Source organism: Pelobates fuscus, chromosome 6 (assembly GCF_036172605.1).
Source record: "Pelobates fuscus isolate aPelFus1 chromosome 6, aPelFus1.pri, whole genome shotgun sequence".
NCBI classification, from domain to species: Eukaryota; Metazoa; Chordata; class Amphibia; order Anura; family Pelobatidae; genus Pelobates; species Pelobates fuscus.
The window spans coordinates 201402444-201423513 of NC_086322.1; the positions used below are offsets into that span (position 1 = coordinate 201402444).

Genomic DNA, 21070 nt, shown 5'->3' on the forward strand with positions numbered 1-21070 from the left:
ATGTATCAGTGTTTGCAGATGACACAAAACTTTGTAAAGTAATAAAATGTGAGCAGGATAATGCCTTGCTGCAGAGGGATTTGGATAGATTGGGGGACTGGGCACTAAAATGGCAGATGAAATTTAACGTAGAGAAATGCAAAGTTATGCACTTCGAGGTTAAGAATGCACAAGCAATTTACACCCTAAATAGTAGTGAACTAGGGATAACCACACACGAGAAGGATTTGGGAATTGTTATAGACAACAAATTAGGAAGCAATATGCAATGTCAATCTGCCGTTGCTAAGGCCAGTAAGGTTTTGTCATGTATAAATAGGGGCATAAATTCTCGAGATGAAAATATAATTTTGCCTCTTCATAAATCGCTGGTAAGATCACACCTTGAATATGCTGTGCAATTTTGGGCACCTGTTCTAAAGAAAGATATCATGGCACTAGAAAAAGTGCAGAGATGAGCTACAAAATTGATAAAAGGAATGGAGCATTTTAGTTATGAAGAAAGGTTACAACATTTAAATCTCTTTAGTTTGGAAAAACGACGCCTGAGAGGGGATATGATAACATTACACAAATATTTTCGAGGCCAGTACAAACCATTATCTGGAAATCTATTCATAAACAGGGCTATACATAGGACACGCGGTCACACATTTAGGCTGGACGAAAGGAGATTTGATCTAAGGCAAAGAAAAGTTTTTTTTACAGTAAGAGCAATAAGGTTATGGAATTATCTGCCTGTAGAGGTGGTTTTATCAGAGTCTATACAGATGTTTAAACTGCAATTGGATAAATACTTGCAAAAACATAGCATACAGGGATATCATTTCTAATTAGTGGGGTAATAGCTGCTTGATCCAAGGAGACATCTGACTGCTATTTTGGGGTCAAGAAGGAATTTTTTTCCTAGTTTGTTGCAAAATTGGATGCACTTCAGACTGGGTTTTTTGCCTTCTTTTGGATCAACAGCAAAAATATATGTGAGGAAGGCTGAACTTGATGGATGCAAGTCTCTTTTCAGCTATGTAACTATGTAACTATGTAACACAATTAATGCTTCAAGTGGTGTACCCTAAATACAATGAAAAAAAATGATGAAGACTTCCCCAGTCTCAAAATTATTCAACCCCTTCATGGCAAGCATCTTTAATACTTAGTAGACCACCTTTTTGCTGTTGTTGCCTACTGCAAATTAGATGCATAGCCAGACACCAGCTCCTGGGGATTCTCAGCCCACTGCTCATGAGCAATGGCCTCCAGTTCAGTAAAATTCTTGAGTTTGAATGCTGCAACTGCCTTCTTCAAATTCCACCAGAAATTTTTTATGCGGTTCAAGTCAGGTCTCCAGGAGTTCTTCTGCAACCAAGCCTTGGTGGAATTTGAGGTATGCTTGGAATCATTGTCTTGTTGAAAGGTCCAACAATGCCCAAACGTCAGCTTCCTCACAGATGGCATGATGTTTTCTCCTAGGATTTCCTGATACTTCAATGAATCCATGTTGCCTTCCACACGCTGCCAGAGAATGCAAAGCAGCCACAGAGCATCACAATACTTAACTGTAGGCAGAGTGTTTTTTTAAGCATATGCTTCATTCTATTTCCTCTTGATCCATTGGTCCAAAAAGTCCCAGTTTTGTTTGTGTGCGTTTGGGTCAGTAGTGGAGTACATCTTGGAGTTCTGACACAGTGGTTTTTAGACGACCCAGGCAGTCCTCCTGCAGACAAACTTGCAATCCAGCCAATACACATTATGTGCTCACAGTGTCATTGCAATCCCATAACTTTAATCGACAGATTGGCTGCAGGAGTTGTTGGGCAGTCCCCCCTGATTGGATCCGGCAAGGTAAATATAATTTGGGGGGATTCAGGAGGGCTTTACCGGCATCGACATTAGGACTTGTCATTACGCCCTAACATCATTAAAGCCAATGCTGTTTGAGACATAATGGCATGCCCTATTGGCGCAAATGGGTTAAGAAGTAAAGCTAAAGTGTAATAAAATATGTTCTATTTCAAGCCAACTGGGCCATCTAAAATTAGGCAAGGTTATTCAATAAAGTGTGAATTCAAGGTGAATCCAAAGTGAATTTCAAATTTAAGGTCAAAATAGACAAACTGGAACTGAATGCGTTCAGTATTGCTATTCTGGCATTAATTTATAATTCACTTTGAATTAATTTTGAGTTCTCACTTCATTAAATAACCTTGTTTAATTTTAGATGAGTCAGTAAATAACCCTGAACATTTTCAGTCTTGCCAGAACAGAAATGAATTGTAGGGTTCTTCCAAGCTATGCATGGTCATTATATAAAGTGAGAACTCAAATTTAAGGCCAAAGTAGTCGAAATGGAATCATACCTGAGTTAGAGACTATTTTTCCAATTTGGTTATTCTCACCTTTGAAATTCACATTGAATTCACTTTTAAATCTCACATTAGTGAAAACCTTTCCCCCTCTGCTATTTTTATAGCCTAACCTTCCATGTCTCCAACCCCAGGTTATGTTGTTTTGCTGCAGGTTATTTTTTGATGTGTACAGAAAAGGTAAATAAGAACCTGATTGCATGCTCACCTGCTCTGGTCTGCTATCAGTCATAATACTTGAACATACTGTTTCCTTGTGTTATGAACTGGTAATGTAACCATGGCGATTGCTTTAGTAAATCTGATCATATAAATCAGCTTATAAAAGCAATTGATTTGAATAAAAGTGTCTATCAGACCTACCCATACCTAAAGAAGATGCATGGGGTAGAAAGCACCAGGGCTCGAGTTCCAAACGCGTTCCTGCACTTTTTTTTCACAGAAGGAACTCTGTTCCCATTGGTCCTGCAGGCACACAAGGTTCAGCAAAAAATGCCACCCCACAATGCCCCCCGTGTTCCCCCTGTCATGGAGGAGCCCAAGAGGTGGCCTAATGGCCACCTGATGGACCCCCCTGGCGGGTGGCTATCTCCCTGTCAGACGTGGCGAGGGAGCTGTGTTCTCTCTGCTCTGCTCCCTCGTGCACCGTTTGCTGATGCCGGGAACCTGAATATGACGTCAAATTCTGGCTCCCTGCATCAGTAGACAGCCCGTGTGGTGAGAGGGAGCAGAGCGAAGAGAACACAGCTTCCTCGCCACCCGCCGCACTGAATCCCCACTGGACCCCAGGGACAAGTCCACGCCAGCTCTCCAGGTTTTTCAGTTTTCAGTTTGGCTATTTTGGGCTCTCTGTGAAATTCACTTTAAATTCTGTTTGAACTCCTGACAAATCAGTGAATAAGATTGTATATGTTGGAATAGAAAATATAGACAAACAAAGATGTTTGACTAATGCTCCTCTATCACATGATTCATGTATCATTCCAGCATTATATAATAAAGCTCCTTTTTCCTTTTATTTCAGTTAAAATCCAGGCAGGAATACTATAAAATGGCACCTTTCATATTGATCCTTTATCTGTTGCAGTCATCGTGTGCCTTCCCTGTAAGTACTGGTAATAGAATTTGCACTGATTTTACATTCTATAACCGGGGAGTAGGTCAGAATCTACTTAAGTAATGAAACATACATACTTCCTGTTTCAGATGCACCTTGGACACAGGGGCAGTAACAGCGAGGAGGTAAGACAAATGAAGTATAATTACCTTCGGGAACCCATAAATATAGGTTGAAAACTCATACACACATGCAACAAAATGTTTACAAAAAATCTCCATAATAACATTGTGTTCTGTACCACTAGGGAATGCCTTATGGACCATTCAACAACTTGAACATGCAAGTAAGTGAAGAAATGCTGATTTCGCAAACATTTCCCATAATCCTATTCATCACATTTTGGATCTTGTACTTAAGTCCACTTCCATTTATTTCAAAGGCAACACCTTAACTAACTGTATTAAAACCATGCACCCGTGGCAACACCCCTACACTAAGGCCAAACAGGAACAAAAAGTTTATAGCATACGTGTTTGTTAGTGTCTTGTCTTTGGTGTTCCCAATAGTGGGATACCAGAGAACAAAAGTGGAACTGGGCTGTTAAAGTGTGTTGTACATGTGTGGGTATGCTACCTGTGGTGTTGTATTTGTTTGGATGTTGTTTGTGGGATTGCATGTGTGTAGAGGAGTCCTTTTGTATTGTAGTGTGTAAAGGGGTCTGTTTGTGGTGTACTATGTGTGGCTAGTGGATGTAGTGTGTGTTGGGCTGTAAAGTATGTGTGTGTGTTTATAGGGCCTGTAAAGTGTGTGGGCCTAGGGGGTGTTGTGTGTGCATGTAAGGGCTGTACTCTGTGTCTGTATCTAGGGGCTCCAGGGGGTTGCATTGTGTGTGTATGCCTGCAGGGGTTGTAGTGCATATGTGTGTATATTTGTGGTAATGTTTGTATAGGGTGTTTAGTGTGCATGTGTGTATAGGGGGTCTAGTGTGTGTAGAAGTATAGTGTGTGTATAGGGGTGTAGAGTGTGTATAGGGTACAATGTTTGTACAGGAAGTGTAGTGTGTGTATACGAGTACAGTGTATGTGTATTTATAGGGAAATAGTATGTGTGTTTTAGGTGGTATAGAGGGTGTTAGTGCATTTTTGTGTGTCTGTGGTGGGTGTAATGTGTGTGTTTATAGGGTATAGACTGAGTGTGGTGTGCATGCAAGGGTTGTATTGTGTGTTTATAGATGGTATAAAGTGTGTGCAGTGTGTGTTTATAGACATGTAGAGTGTGTGTAGTTGAGTAGTGTGTGTAAGTAATGGGGGTGTAGTGTGAATATGAGGGTATACAGTGTGAGTGGTGTATTTATGTAAGTGTATGGGTTGTAGTGTTTATATAGGGGGAAAAGTGTGTGTAGTATGTTTGTGTGTAAGTGCAGGGGTGTTGTGTGAATATAGGGGTATTGAGTATGTATAGTATGTTTGTGTGTAAGTGCAGGGGGTGTAATGTGTGTATAAGGGTGTAGAGTGTGAGTAGTGTGTTTGTTAAGTGCATAGGGTGTAGTGTTTATATAGGGGGTATAGAGTGTGTGTAGTGTGTTTGTGTGTAAATGTAGGTGGTGTAGTGTGTATATTGGAGGTGTTTGTGTGTGTGTGTTTGTGTGTAAGTGCAGGGGGTGTAGTGTGTGTATAAGGGTGTAGAGTGTGAGTAGTGTGTTTGTTAAGTGCAGGGGTGTAATGCGAATATAGGGGTATAGAGTGTGTGTAGTATGTTTGTGTGGACGTGCAGGGGTGTAGTGTGTATATAAGAGGTAGGATAGAGCTTAAATAATTAAATTAGAAATGTAATTGTTAAAGAAAATTACCTTGCAGGGGGAGAGGGAGCACATTGATCACTGGTGGTCCAGTGGGCTACACAGGCAGTCAGTATATGGTATATAGTATAGACCATGTCCCTCACTCTCGTTCTGACAGAGCTTGCGTAAGGGAGCTCTGCATGCTGCCGAGAGGCTTCCTGACTCATATTACCCCGGTGACCTAACCTCCCCTCTGGCCAGTGATGCAACAGTGCTCCCTCATAGGGCCGGGCTGCACTGCCTGCCTTCGGCCCTTGGCCATCGTGGCCACCGGCATTTGACTGGTATGCCGGATAGCCAGTTCAGGCCTGCCCCACACAGTGCTTTATAATTAACTTCAAATATGGTGCATTAAATTGTCCCTGTCACAAATTATGTAAATGGAGTTGATATTGCTCTCTTAGTACAGAGGACTTGGGGCTAACTATGAGATAGTGCTAGACCAAGGGTTTTTCATAACCTCACTGGAGACGTCAGCTCTCATCTCCATCCCCCCCTCCCAATGAGAGAGAAGAAAGGATAGAGGGAGTGAAAGATGTGATGAGAACATTAGCATGGAGAAATCCGGGGTTCTCTGAGATTAAGGAAAGTTGTTCATTTTTGCATTAGTGTATTGAATATAAAGTTATGTGATTAAGAAAATGCATTAATTAGTGCTTCCTGAGCATTGTTTGATCAAATCTAGACACGTATTTGCATAATAAGCTATGTTTCTAAATATTGATCTCTCCTGATTGTCAATCTTTCTTGTCCCAGATGCCTCATGTTGGATCTTTCTATGGACTTGGCCTCCCAAACTACTCACAGATGATCCAGTTACAGCATGCACTAGCCAAGCAACCTTTCTCATGGCTTCAGCAAAATGCAGCTAAAGATCACAAAGATACTATTTCTCCTCCAATGCCACGATTCCCGATAAACTCTCCACATTTGGCACACCATCAGCAGCCAAAGCAACCACCACTACCCAGTATGCCCCAGTACCAACATGTCACAAAGCAACCTCAGCCACCTCCTGCACCAGATTCCCAGTTAACCCCTGTAAGTACATAAAGCTATACTGTATGCGCCAGCAATCATTTTCTGCAATTAATAAAAAAAGGGATTCATCTATAGGTTAACTTACTATATTTAAAGGGACCTTCTTAGCACCATAACCACTAAACTTCATTGACACTGTCACTTATTTTTTTATCATACAAATTTGAACCAGTCTGACACAAGCCATGGCTCTGCCAGTACCCTCAGTCTGATACATCCCTCCCAAGCTATTTGTATACTGTACAAATTAAATAAACCAACAAGACAGCTATGGATGCCAAGGAGAACCACAGCTTTGCAAATCATTTTCACAAAAATGCTGATAGCTTAGTCTATCATCAATGAGCAGCTAGATGTATAGAATGACGTATACAATGAACTGTATTGGTACCATGCTACCCCTTTTATGAAAAATTTTATATAAGGTACCTATAAAGATTTAAGGCTTTTATTCATAGATATTCCATTAACTTGCAATAAGTTTACATTTGTTTGTTTGATAATTACTTAACCCCTTAAGGACACGTGACATGTCATGATTCCCTTTTATTCCAGAAGTTTGGTCCTTAAGGGGTTAAAGAGACATTTAAAGAGACATTTATTGTTTTTTTTTTTTTTTAATTTATATAAATGAAAAGCTAATGTGATAGATCAAATGGTAGAGTTCTAGTTTCAATATCTCAGAGCTCCAGGTGTAATTCCAAACAGATCTAGCTCTGCCTTTCATCTTTTTGATATCAATAAAATAAATACTTTTTTTTTTTTTTTACTTTTTTTAATCATTGAAACTAGTGACAACTATCATGGTTATTCACTAAAGGGATAATTGTAGGGAATTCAAAGTTAATTTTAGGCTGAAGGTCAAAGTAGCTGCACTGTCTGAAAGCATAGCTGACTGGGAGGATTTTATGGCTTCAGCTATTTGACCTTAAATTTGAAATGCACTTTTTCTAACATGAATATGTTGGCAATATTATTTATTGCACTCATATTTGAAGTCTGCATTTGCTGCAAATCTACCAACACCAGAAGTGACTTAGTAATAATGTCACTGGAGCTCAGTCAATTTTCTTTAGTATATCCAAGCTCATACTTTAAAGGGAAAAAGTCATTTCTATGGATTTTTAAAATGATGTTTAGTTACTTATTCCCTATGGTGGGTGGGTGGGTTGTGTGTGTGTGTGGTGTGTGTGGTGTGTGGTGTGTTGGTGTGTTGGTGTGTTGGTGTGTTGGTGTGTTGGTGTGTTGGTGTGTTGGTGTGTGTGTGTGTGTGTGTGTGTGTGTGTTTTTTTATCAGACTTTTATCAGAGCTTTTACTTTTATTTTCAGATACATCCGGTTCATAATAAGTAAAATGAAAGATTTTGGTAACTCTCCTTTGCCAGTATAGAATTCCACGTTAGAATCAAGGAGGAAAAGATTAATCTAGGAGCTGTTTTGTGCCAGTCTCACTGCCTGTCATTACATTCTCCCTCATGTCTCAGCTCATTCCTCACCGATCTCTGTAATAGCCATACTTTTAGTGAATCAAGCTATTTTATCTGTAATTTAAGTAATTTAAGTAATGGATGCAACTTGTCAAGGTGAGATACAGCATTACAAAGGTTTAAACTATCCATGGCATATTCAGTATTAAACTATCAGTTTTAAAATTCTGATCCTCTGAAATATGCCTCTGTTTTCTCTACAGATGTTTCCGCCATATCCTAGTGGAATCAACCCATTTCACCCATATTGGCAACAGGTATGTAACATATTTAAGCGCAAAACTCATTGAGGTAATATTTTAAGCAGTTCTATAATCGACACGAATGAATTTGGGGGGGGGGGGGGGTTATAATTTAAATGACTGTCACCATTATTGATGATCTTAAAGTGGTTCTGTCACCTCCAATTTACCTTTCTCCAGGCATTCCTTCTTCCCCTTCTCTTTCATAATCTGTTATTTTCTTTTTTTCTGATCTATTTTTCTTTAAAAACATAAGACTACTAATGGACTACTTTGTGTCTTGTGTATTTTTCCTATGCTTGACACATTTTGACAAAGGGTGGAGTTTAAGGCAAGCTGCACTTCCTTTGTCAAGTATAATTTTCCCACAATACTCACCTTTCCATCAAGTCTATCCTCATCGAGATCTCACATGCCCAGTACAATTGCCTTTGCATGTGGCTTACATAGACATGTTTCTTTCCAAAGGCAGTGGCAGGACATCACTGCCAGGCTTTGTTATATGGCCTGGATGAGAAGAAAATCTAGCGTCAAAAACAAGTGTTTTTAAAAATATATATTTTTATAGGTAAGAAAGAGGGACCAAAGAAAAACAATGCACTGGGGGTGGGGAAGAAAGTTTAATAGTTTCCATGATTGCTTGTGATACATGGCTTCTCATGAAGCAAAATGTCTGTGCTTTTCATTTTGGACAACCTACTTCTAAAGGCTTACATTAACCAATAGTAAGTTCCATTTGCATAATTATTTGCCACTCCACTTAGAATGAAAGCTCGATTAAGCAGGGCCCACAGAACCTTTTGTCCCTGAACAACCAACCTATTTTGTTGTAACTACATGTCTGTTATTTCACCTACTGTACAGAGCTGTGAAATATGTTACATAGTAACCCAGTCTGTTCAATTTTCTAATTACTTTCCCTGGCCTTATCTTATATCTAGGATAGCCTTATGCCTATCCCACGCATGCCTAAACTCCCTCACGGTGTTAACCTCTACCACTTCAACTGGAAGGCTATTCCGTGCATTCACTACCCTTTCAGTAAAGTAATACTTCCTGATATTATGTTTTAAACCTTTGCCTCTCCAATTTAAGGCCTCTTATTGTGGTAGTTTTTCTTCTTTTAAATATAGTCTCCTCTTTTACTGTGTTGATTCCCTTTGTGTATTTAAATGTGTATTTAAATGTTTCTATCATATTTACTTTGTCTTTCCTCTAAGCTATACATGTTAAGATCCTTCAACCTTTCCTGGTAAGTTTTATCCTGTAATCCATGAACCAGTAGCCCTTCTCTGAACTCTCTCCAAAGTATCAGTATCCTTCTGAAGATATGGTCTCCAGTACTGCGTACAATACTCCAAGTGAGGTCTCACCAGTGTTATCTTACTACACAGTCACAAAACAACAGTGTCAATGGCTTTTTCTAGAATTTCTCGAACATCATCTGGCAACCATAAAGCATGAAAGTCAGTTCTCATAGCTTAGACAGCAATTGAGGAAATGTGTGAGGGTGTAAAACAATCAGGGGAGTCAACTATCATACCACCTTTGGGGTAAATTGTCATAGTCACTTGCTGTTTTGCCATTAAGTCTCTGCCTATAGGGTAGCTGGTGATGATCAAAAATTAATTTGTCATTAGACTCGGACCACTGAGGTTATCAATGTGCACTGGTGGGTTGGTTGTGCTGTTGAGGTGAACCCCATCAACACCAATAGATGATTCCATTAGTCAGTAATGGGACCAGTATAAAACTTCCGGGGAAAAAAAAAATGTATAGGATTTTCTGTCCACACAAAATGGGGAAGGGTGTTCCATTTACAAGATAATTGGGTAAGGAAGCAAGCAAGGTGTCCCTTCCTCTGGCAGCCCTAGGGTTTCTGAGAGTTTTCTCCCTAATTAATTTTGCCAATGACCATTTTAACCACATCTAAAACATTTTTCAGCAGCCCTTGCCCTACCTGTGGAAACATTTCTCTCTAGGGGGTCCCGTTGATCTTCCAAACTGTCCTCTATTATCGCTCCATCCTCTGTTCTGTCTGTAAAGTTCATGTCTCCCTCCTGCAAACATACTTAGATCCATCCCAAGCAGGGCCGGCCTTAGGGGTGTGCGAGCTGTGCGGCCGCACAGGGCGCCATGTAGCAGGGGGCGCCATGCGGCCGCACAGCCGGCCGGGTTTTTTTTTTTAAAAAAAAAAAAAAAAAATTTTTTTTTTTTTTTTTTAAATTTGCAGCGGGGGCGGAGCTTAACGTGCGGCGGGGGCGGAGCTAAAAGCGCCGGAAAACTGATGCAGGGGAAGCAGGAAGGAGTCCCTGCTTCCCCACCAAACAGTCACCAGGAGCTGCACTGCCTCCACAATGAGTGATTGCCAGGTGAGTGTGACTCTCTGCCTGTGTGTATTACTGTCTGTGTGTGTGTGTGTGTGTGTGTGTGTGTGTGTGTATGTGTATGACTGTCTGCGTCTGTGTATGACTGTCTGCCTCTGTGTGTCTGTGTATGACTGTCTGCCTGTGTGTGTCTGTGTGTATGACTGTCTGCCCCTGTGTGTGTATTACTGTCTGTGTGTGTGTGTGTATGACTGTCTGCCTCTGTGTGTCTGTGTATGACTGTCTGCCTGTGTGTGTCTGTGTGTATGACTGTCTGCCTCTGTGTGTGTATTACTGTCTGTGTGTGTGTGTGTATGACTGTCTGCCTCTGTGTGTCTGTGTATGACTGTCTGCCTGTGTGTGTCTGTGTGTGGGTGTATGACTGTCTGCCTCTGTGTGTCTGTGTATGACTGTCTGCCTCTGTGTGTCTGTGTATGACTGTCTGCCTGTGTGTGTCTGTGTGTATGACTGTCTGCCTCTGTGTGTCTGTGTGTATGACTGTCTGCCTGCATAGGCGTGCGCACGGGGTGTGCCTGGGCACACCCTAATCCCCGCAGCACGCCTATGCATTGAGACCGGCAGGGGAGATCTCAGGATCTCCGCTGTCGGCTCATGCAGAGCCGGCGCTATCCGAGCGCCGGCTCTGCTCTCAGCCTTCCTCCCCACCGACCCACAGGCAGGGAGGGAGGCAGGAGAGGACCGGCGGAGCTCTTGCCAGCAGCTCCGCCGGGTTCCTCTCGCGAGATTTGAGCGTTGCCGCAGCAACGCTCAAATCTCGCGAGAGTGAACTCTAGCCCCGCAGGGTAGAGTTCACTCTCCACTGGACCACCAGGGATGGCGGTAGCATGGTCCCCCCTCCCTACATAAGGTAACAAGGGAGGGGGGATATTAACTAAACGACACCTCACCTCCACTGGACCACCAGGGAAGGCAGCAGGAACAAGAATCCCCCCTCCCTACATAAGGTAAGAAGGGAGGGGGGATATTGAGTCATGTACCCCCACCTCCACCCCCCACAATCACCCACACACATACAGCACACACACCCACACACACAGCACCTACACACATACAGCACCCTCACACAGCACACACACATACAGCACCCTCACACAGCACACACACACATACAGCACCCTCACACAGCACACACACACATACAGCACACACATACAGCACCCACACACACAGCACCTACACACACACAGGACCTACACACATACAGCACCCACACACACAGCACCTATACACATACAGCACCCACACACACATACAGCACCCACACACATACAGCACCCACACACAGCGCGCACACACACAGCACCTACACACATACAGCACACACACATACAGCACCCCCACACACACAGCACCCACACAGCACACATACAGCACACACACAGCACCCACACCCACATACAGCACCCACACACATACAGCACACACACACACACAGCGCCCTTACACACACACACACACACACACACAGCAGTGTGTGTGTGTGTGTATAAATAAATAAATATATATATATATATACACACACATACATATACACGCGGCGTGTGTTTGTGGTTTAGGGTGCACACCCTAATGCAATAGGCTGCGCACGCCTATGTCTGCCTGTGTGTGTCTGTGTGTATGACTGTCTGCCTCTGTGTGTATTACTGTCTGCCTCTGTGTGTGTCTGTGTGTATTACTGTCTGTATGACTGACTGCCTCTGTGTGTGTCTGTGTGTATTACTGTCTGTGTATGTGTGTATGACTGACTGTCTGCCTGTGTGTGTCTGTGTGTGTGTGTGAGACTGTCTGCCTTTGTGTGTCTGTGTGTGTGTGTGTATGACTGTCTGCCTGTGTGTGTGTGTATGGCCGTCTGACTCTGTGTGTGTCACATACAACCAATACACGGATATCACACACTGTTAATACACCCATTACAAATATCACACATAGCATACATATCACACACAGTCATCACACCTACTATCACATACACAGACAACACAAACATTACAGCATACATGGATGACGGGGGGGGGGGCGGCGCTGTGAAGATTTTTCGCACAGGGCGTCTAAATGCCTAAGGCCGGCCCTGATCCCAAGCTGTGTACTGGCAATTGGGAACACTTCTTCACTGTCTTTTTCTGCCATTGGTCTATAACCAGTCTAATTATATGGCTGACTTAATATTTTTTTTGTAAATCTTTCTTTTATTGAGGCATTCGTGAGGGGTACAGAATAGAAAAAGGGAAATGCATGGGTAGTCATACAAGTGGATTAGTACAGCGAAAACAGTGTGAATTACATTTCCAGAGTGGTATTGCCTCATTTTTATGTTTTGGTGAGATGGTAAACGGGAACACAATTTAAACAGGTTAACAGTAGATACTATATGACAGGTGCGACCTTATCAATATAAGCAGTTATACAGGAACGTACAGGCTGATTGACATGAGCAAAGGCTGATCTGTTAGAGCTAAAGAAAAACCCTATCGGCTCAAAGCCTAGTGCTAGTGCCGACTGCCTGGCATGTAAATTAAGTTACCTTGCTGGTCTGCCTGGGCCCAACGATCTATACAATTCAATAGTGCTTAATGTGTAACTGGTAGGGCGGTGCATTTTACAAGATACAGTATAGTGCCCCCCTGTTGCTAATCAATTGTATTTCGAGTAATATCAGCATATAATGAAGAGCAGACGTGTTAAACCAGACAAAGCAAAGCTCTACCAGAGGGGGTATATACATAATATGAGTTGAGTTATATGTGATTGAGTAAGGAGCCGAGCATTTTGTAATAGACAAGCTTCTCTTGCACCTGTGCAATGGTTTATGTTAGTACGATAGTAGGTGCTACGGCAAACGCTTACAGTACTCAGCAGAGCAGTATGTAGTAAACCCGACATGGCATGTATTCAGCAAGCTATGAAGTAACAGTGTATTAACAGCAGTGGTGGACATATTAGGTTATACATGCATACAGTCTCGTGAGTCAAGCTAGTTAGACACTATAGGGACCGTCACTCAGTAGGGGCAATCCGCTAAAACAATGCTATCAATACAGGCATACGCCAAAAATTGTCCAGAAAGTCACTGGTTCACACATTTCTACATTGGACCCAACTTCAGCAGGGTGTGGGTCGCAAAAAAAAGAAAAAGAAAAAATCAGGTCTACTCAGAACTAAACTAAAAGATGAAAGCAGTGTGTAGCCTCAAGGAATTCAAGCAAACTCCTGCACCAAAATTAAATATGACACAGAACAGTATCGTGAGAGTCAGAGGCAAGCTGTAAACTGCCGCGGGTAGGATATACATGACAGTGATGCCAGCTCTGTGTAATCCCACGGCTGGGAGACCAGTCCATGTCATCCAATGCCTATTCTCAGCAGAGTGGCTGCAGGATCCTTCAGGTCACGGGAGGTGGCAGAGCGCTGCATGCGGATCGGGGTCTTCCTCCGGCCCCAGGCCTTTAGAGAGGGCTGCATCATTAAACCACAGGATCGGTGGCCAGGAGAGTTCGAGGCTTTCCCGTATCGGGTGCAGTGGGAGATCCAGTTGGTCATCCGCCGCCAGCGGCGGGCGGTCTTCCTGCGAGGTGGGCGATGCTTTAAGGGCTTTCTCCTTTGGGCCCTCAGCCTGGGTAGGTAAGTAGGAGCGCCCGGGGGCAGTCGCTCCGTCCCCAGCCCATCTCCTGTCTTCTCCTTTTCTGCTTGGACTGGATTTGAGGTCATGCGCTGTTCCAGTAGTGCCCAGAAGCGTTGAAAGCTATTCTCTATCCGGGTGAGTATACACTCGGCCACAGTGTTAATGTTTCCATCGTGTGTTGCAGATGGCGGGAGCGATGTAGGCCCCACCGCCATATTGTTAGGGACTTCGCTTAAAGTGGAGGAGTTTTGTTGAGCTGCCGGGGGCCCCGAGGGTGGTTGTGCAGGGCCATCGGTGACCGGGATAACCCCCACCGGTCCATAGGGGGGGGTGACAAGGTCAGTGAGACAATCCGTCCGGGATCCACACCAGACTCTCAGCGGTTGAGCTGGACGGCGGCCGCCCACCCCGCTCCCCGCTTCAGCAGGCCGCAGGCCCCGGGCACACGATCTCCCCGCTGGGGTGCACATCTGTCGGATCTGAGGTCTTCAGAGTAGGCAGTTTGTCGTCGTGAGTCAGCTGGCAGATTTTCCAGTGAATTTAGGCAGGTTTTCCGCTTAGTTTTTGCTCGTTAGGTGAGAACAGGCAGGAGCTCATCCAACTTGCGACCGACCAGCATGGCGAACCGGCCCCACCCCCTGACTTAATATTTGACATTGCATGTTGTATATACAATTGTTCCATTGTACTCTTCATATCCAAGCAACATTTATTAAATCTCCTTAAAAACCTGTCCCTGGCTCTCCTGTCTTTTGATTAAAAGTCAAGGCTTTTATGAAATCCTTCCTATTTCTCTATCCAAAGATCCAATACTCCCTGGCACATATCATCTATATGTTTTTGATACTTCCAAACATAGCGGGGGCTAGTTTCCGGGGAATCGTTAATGTGTTTTAACCACTAGACCATGGCTACCTATTTCAATTTCTAAAAAGAAAGTGACTAGGAGGTCAGAACATACTGACCCAATAGTCAAGGGCTGGACTAAATGGGTAAAAGAAAGGGCATAACTCAATTGGTTGGTATGACAGAAAAAAAGGAAAAAATCCCATAAGCCAGTATATTGAAGATGAGGACCCAATACTTGCTCAGGTGCCAGATTTCAAAAAACATCCACAGGAATTACCCATACAAAGGATAAATAACTCAAAAATAGGTAAATAACAATGTTAAAAACTTTATTACATGTTAAGACACTTAATACTAATATGTGAACCAAAACAAAAACTAGTGATCAAACAAAATAGGTGCAGTGTGTACTGTTGTATAAAAAGGGGATGCAACGGAGCCTGCTTGATAGATCCACCGCCTGACTACTTGGGTTAATGTCTAGGATTTAAGGTGGCTGTCCATACACACACAGATACTGCTGAGTCCATATACACACACACACAGACAGACTGCTGAGTCCATACACACACAGAGACTGCTGAGTCCATACACACATACAGACTGCTGAGTCCATACACACATACAGACTGCTGAGTCCATATACACACACACACACACAGACTGCTGAGTCCATACACACAGAAACAGACACAGACTGCTGAGTTCATACACACACAGACACACACAGACTGCTAAATCCATACACACACAGACTGCTGAGTCCATACACACACACACACACACAGACTACTGAGTCCATACACACACACACACAGACTACTGAGTCCATACACACACACACACACACAGACTACTGAGTCCATACACACACACACACACAGCCTGCTGAGTCCACACACACACAGACACACAGCCTGCTGAGTCCATACACACACAGACTGCTGAGTCCACACACACAAACACACAGCCTGCTGAGTCCATACACACACAAGCTTCTGAGTCCATAAACACACACACACACACACAGACTGCTGAGTCCATACACACACACACAGACTGCTGAGTCCATACACACACACAGACTGCTGAGTCCATACACACACAGAGACATACAGACTGCTGAGTCCATACACACACAGAGACATACAGACTGCTGAGTCCATACACACACAGAGACATACAGACTGCTGAGTCCATACACACACAAACAGACACAGACTGCTGAGTCCATACACACACAAACAGACACAGACTGCTGAGTCCATAAACACACAGACTGCTGAGTCCACACACACACACAGACTGCTGAGTCCATACACAGACTGCTGAGTCCACACACACACAAGCTTCCTCACTAGCAGACAGACAAACAGACACACACACACACAAGCAGACAGATACACAGACACACAAGCATTTCAAGCATACCTGTCACTGGAGGCTGTTGCTGGGGGTCAGACAGCCAAGGTCTGCTGCGTAACGGCAGGGGCGGGGCTTATGTGTGGGAGGCGGGGCTTGGTTTGGGGTGGGGGTGGGGCCTGTGCCGGGGAGCCTGTCACAGACTGTTACAGTCTGAGGGAATAGAATTTAAGAACATGGCCAGCAAGTTGCCGGCATTTGAGGTGGCACAAGGGGGGGGGGGCACAGCATGGCCATGGCCCCCCTCTGAAATAGTTATTGTTATTATTATTTTATTATTTATATAGTGCCAGCAAATTCCATAACGCTGTATAATGGGTTGCTTCGATCTTACCAATTGCCGGCTGTGGGAGAAGTGTGAGCACCTACTCGACCTCCAAGTCCAGGCAGTGAAGTGGCAAGCAAGTTCACCTGGTGCTGATCCTGTCAGCTGATGCGCTCCAGCATAATTGCATTCCAATGCCCTTCCTGTTCCTGTTAAATCCGTCTAACGCTTTTCGTGAATCTGGAGGTTCACTTCATCAGAGGCACCTCTGATGAAGTTAACCTCCAGATTCACCCAACCCATTAGGCACATAGTATAGATTGTTTAAATAAAGTGGAAAACTCTAGTGGAATACTAACATGTTCCAGTGCTAATAATCATAGCTCTGATTTATCAATCTTTTTGGTCTGTTAGGGCGACCACTCCCTTTTTCTACACAGCAATTTTCAAAGGATGTCTCCTCCCCACCCCTCCCTCCCCCCCTCCCACTCCAAATTTGGACACAACAAATTAAAATAGCATTATACAGCTTTAACAATATTAAAAATATGGTGTTCTCTATAGTTCAGGACCATACCACCTTCTGATCATCAATGGTAAAAATTACAAAACAACAAATAAAATGTTTAAATTACCAATAATCAGTTAATAGTCCTTTAACTGTCCAATAAATGCAAAAGGGCTCTAAATTGATTATTGGTATTTTAAACATTTAAATAACGCTCCACTGTGTTTTTATTTTTGATTTGTACGATATGTGTGTTCCTTGGGAGGATTACACATACAGTGGTAGCTGCTAGATACTAATATCTATATAAATAATATTGGATTGTTTTTCACTATTTTAAAATATAGTGCTTGTTGTGTAACACCTCTATCCTTAAACAGTTCCTTTCTGACATTATTCTGCCATTGTAACGGCTGGTTTTAAATTTATCAATGAATGATCGTGACTGTAACATATACATTACTTTCTAATTTTCAACAGGGCAACTACTTTGGATTCTATGGATTTGGGAATAGACCACCTTATAATTCTGAAGAAGCAAATGAAGATGAAGAACAAGCTAAAACCGAGAAAGAGCCCCCGAAAGCAGAGAGTCCAGTAACCGAGTCAAGCAATGTAACAGTTGACATAATTTCAACAACAGTAGGCCCAATCCTGGGAAACAATGCCACACATAATACAAGTCTGGTTGGTGAGAACTCACAAAATGTTAGACCAGATGGTCAAAATATATTACCAGCAGCTGGACCTTTTATACCTGGTAATAACAGAAGAAATATAGAGATATTATCTAGTTCATTCAGACCCTCACACAACATATATAGGCCACCATATCAGCAGAATATTTTACAAAACCCCCAACATAAGTATTACACAGTTAACAAAATTCTAGTAGGGCGTGGAGACAATCCAAACAATATTCGCCCACATAATCACTTAATCAATAAAGCCCCCTTAACAAATAGTTTTGATTCTGGAAAAATGCCTAGCCACAAGGAAACCCAGCCCTCTTATGCAGCAAGAAAAACAGATGTGTTGAGGCAAGGCCATGCTAATGGCTACAAGGGTATTTTCCAAGATCCTGGAGCCACGTTGTCAAGACATGAAGATGTTCAGCCACATAGTGGTAGTACTAGGCCATACCTTGGAGATCCCATGAAACATTATGAAAATAGTCCAGTAAAAGATCATTCACCTTGGCAAGTTAACAAAAACACCTCACCTAACCAAAAATTTATCCTTGTCCATCCACGAAACAATGAACATATAAATGAATATAAAAGACAGCCAATTACTACAGATCATAAGCAAAATATCCCAAGGGGGCTGTTTTCTAATCAGCAGCCTATTCAACATCAAAACAAGGGGAGTGATCAGAAAAATTATGTACAGCATAATAAAGTCAATAATCGAGGTCAAATCGGCAAAGTTCTAAATAAGGATAATGGCTTTTTTAAACAAAGTGAAGTTCTTCCACCCGCAGGGGATGCTACATTTTATGAGAAAGATGGAAGAGTTTTTCAGAAAGTTAACACATGGAACAGCAAACAAGGCAACACAGAAACTGTTAGAATTAATTCTGGGCCACAGCAGGAAACCATTTTTATTTTAAGTCCAATTACTTCAAGTGACAACCCAGTGCTCCACAATAACCCCCTGGGGCAAAGTCCAGCCAATTCATTGAATATTGATTGGGAAAAGACAATAGATCAACATGGAAACCCACAATATAACATATTGGGCCAAAGAAATATTGATCTTTATCCAGAGACTGAATTTTATGGCCAAGCTAGCAATGTACCTAACACAGGAAAACAATCTTGGGACAATGGAATAGGTTTTAAAAGCCCTCAATATGACCAGCTAGACCCATTAGTGGATGCTCAGCATACCCCAGCAAATCCAATAAGTCAAGATATATATATTATCAATGATGGAGCTCCAACCAGTGAAAGAAGATATGTTCTAATTTCCAATCTAGAGTCATCAAAATACCCTGAGAATCCCACCTTTGCTGCCAATAGACCTTTGTATCAAGTCAAACACTCCCCCATGACCCCACACAAAGCAGTCAATTCCTATGATTTTGTTGGTTATGATGCTTATTCACAAACACAAAATAAAAATATACCACATGTGGCAAATAGACAGTTTGAGACAACAGAAAGTGAGCAATTTAATATTGGAAGTGAACTACATCCTGATCAGATTGATCCTATTCATCTACAACTATCACCTTATTCTGAAATGCGTTCCTGGAGTTACAATCCAGTTGAATTTTCACATTCTCGCACAAATTATGATACTTATCCTTCTGGTATGAGAGGACAGCCCTCATATCAAAGAGAAATGGGAATAGACTATGGAGGTTCCAGGCATTACACCTGCACTCTTCCTATAGTCGATGGTGACCTAACAGGAGGACACACCAACCAATTGCTATATGTTTGCTGTAAACTTTCTGATGTGCAATCAGGGACTCCTTCAGGACCCATGGAAAGCCCCAATGATTTTAGATTAACCCTAAATGAATATAATGAATGGGTCCCATATCAAGATAGAACTCACAGGCAACATACAAGAAATGTAATAGATTCTCCAAATGTTGGTTATAACCAGAACAGCAATACACTAACAAAAGGCTGCAATATCACAAATTACGAAAAAATAATGACTTCTGAAAGAGAACACCATGAAACATTACCGTGCTTAACTAAAGGATGTCATGACCAGAAAAAGGAACATCCACATTACAGTTTGGATGTTATTGACTCAAAACCATGCAGTAGAGGAGATTCGGACATAGACCTATCAACTTCTCCTAAGAAAATTGCTATGACTATTGAAAATACAGAAGGACGATCGATAAATATCCAGGATGATGGATCACTTTACAGAAGAATAGAGAATGATGTCTTGCCAAATAAAGCAACTGGAAAATTACTACGTATTTTGACCTGTTCCAAAGACAGGCAAAACCATACAGCTAATATTTTGAAAAATGTAGGTGGAGGCAAACCAAGTGCATTCTCTTTAAAGCATGACATTCCCATTGAAGAGGCAACAACCGATGCAGGTCTTATTAGGCCTGATGGGTCTTCTGTGTTGTACCAACCACAGGAAAGCAAAGTCAATGCAGATAGCAGTGTGCCAGATTGTTTAGTACTTAACAAATAATAACGAAACAGTACAGATAAGATTAAGAACATATCAAAATTAATCCGAGACTTCTTAAAAAGTATCTTAAAAAAGTGTGATCAAATTTATATCACTAGACCATCTTGAAAAGTGTTTGAATATCATTCATGCTAAATTAAATTGTCAGCAAAATCTAGAAACAGAGATCTATAGGAACTGCACCAAATTGATCTCACTAAGCTAAGTCTGAGAGCAATGTAACGAAGGTAAAAAACAAAAATTGTTTGTGAACATCCGTGCATCCTGTTTTGGTAATTGAGTTTGTACATGTATTATAAACCAACACATTTTTAGTTAATGCTAGTAAGGTAACAATCTTTCTGTAATAAAGAATTTAGTCTTCCTATACGATATCTTTGAAACATCATTGAATGCAAAACATTAGCTTCTTGTGACTACTCTTCATCATTTACTTTTCAACATATTTTCAAAAAATTATTATGTCCAAGGATATAGGCCTATATATAATAAGCTTTATAAATGCTCCAACACTGTTAGACAAACTTTCCAAATTATTTATCTACAGACGTCACCATTAAAGTCGATGGGCATTTTTATAGATACATCATTTGGAAAGTTTGAAAAAACTTTTTAAATCAAGACCATATCCGTAACAAAGTATAATGGATAATTAGTAAGGAGGTTTATAGGAAATGTTTAGGCAGAAGAGTGAGTGTGCAAAAATTATTATTGTTTGGCGAATTAGAAGAACATATAACTGTTGGGGCACATACAGTTTTAAAAGTTTTTGGGGGTTTGGTGTTTGCAGCTCTACAGTGTAACTCAAGA

The 21070-nt window shown here is 42.0% G+C and overlaps 1 protein-coding gene across 1 annotated transcript; it reads left to right on the forward strand.

The window, feature by feature from the left end:
* The first annotated feature begins 1249 nt into the window (after positions 1-1249).
* Positions 1250-20260, forward strand: ENAM (enamelin). The gene is made up of 7 exons (XM_063425825.1): positions 1250-1384; positions 3388-3468; positions 3570-3605; positions 3728-3766; positions 6020-6304; positions 7995-8048; positions 17564-20260. The coding sequence occupies exons 1-7, from the start codon at positions 1250-1252 to the stop codon at positions 20258-20260; spliced, it is 3327 nt and encodes a 1108-aa protein (XP_063281895.1).
* The last annotated feature ends 810 nt before the right edge of the window (positions 20261-21070 follow it).

Coding starts and splice junctions, on each gene's coding strand:
- ENAM (XM_063425825.1), top strand. CDS start 1,250: ATGGCCTCCAGTTCAGTAAAATTCTTGAGTTTGAATGCTGCAACTGCC. Junction 3,767..6,019: donor TCAACAACTTGAACATGCAA/GTAAGTGAAGAA, acceptor TTCTTGTCCCAG/ATGCCTCATGTTGGATCTTT. Junction 8,049..17,563: donor TTCACCCATATTGGCAACAG/GTATGTAACATA, acceptor AATTTTCAACAG/GGCAACTACTTTGGATTCTA.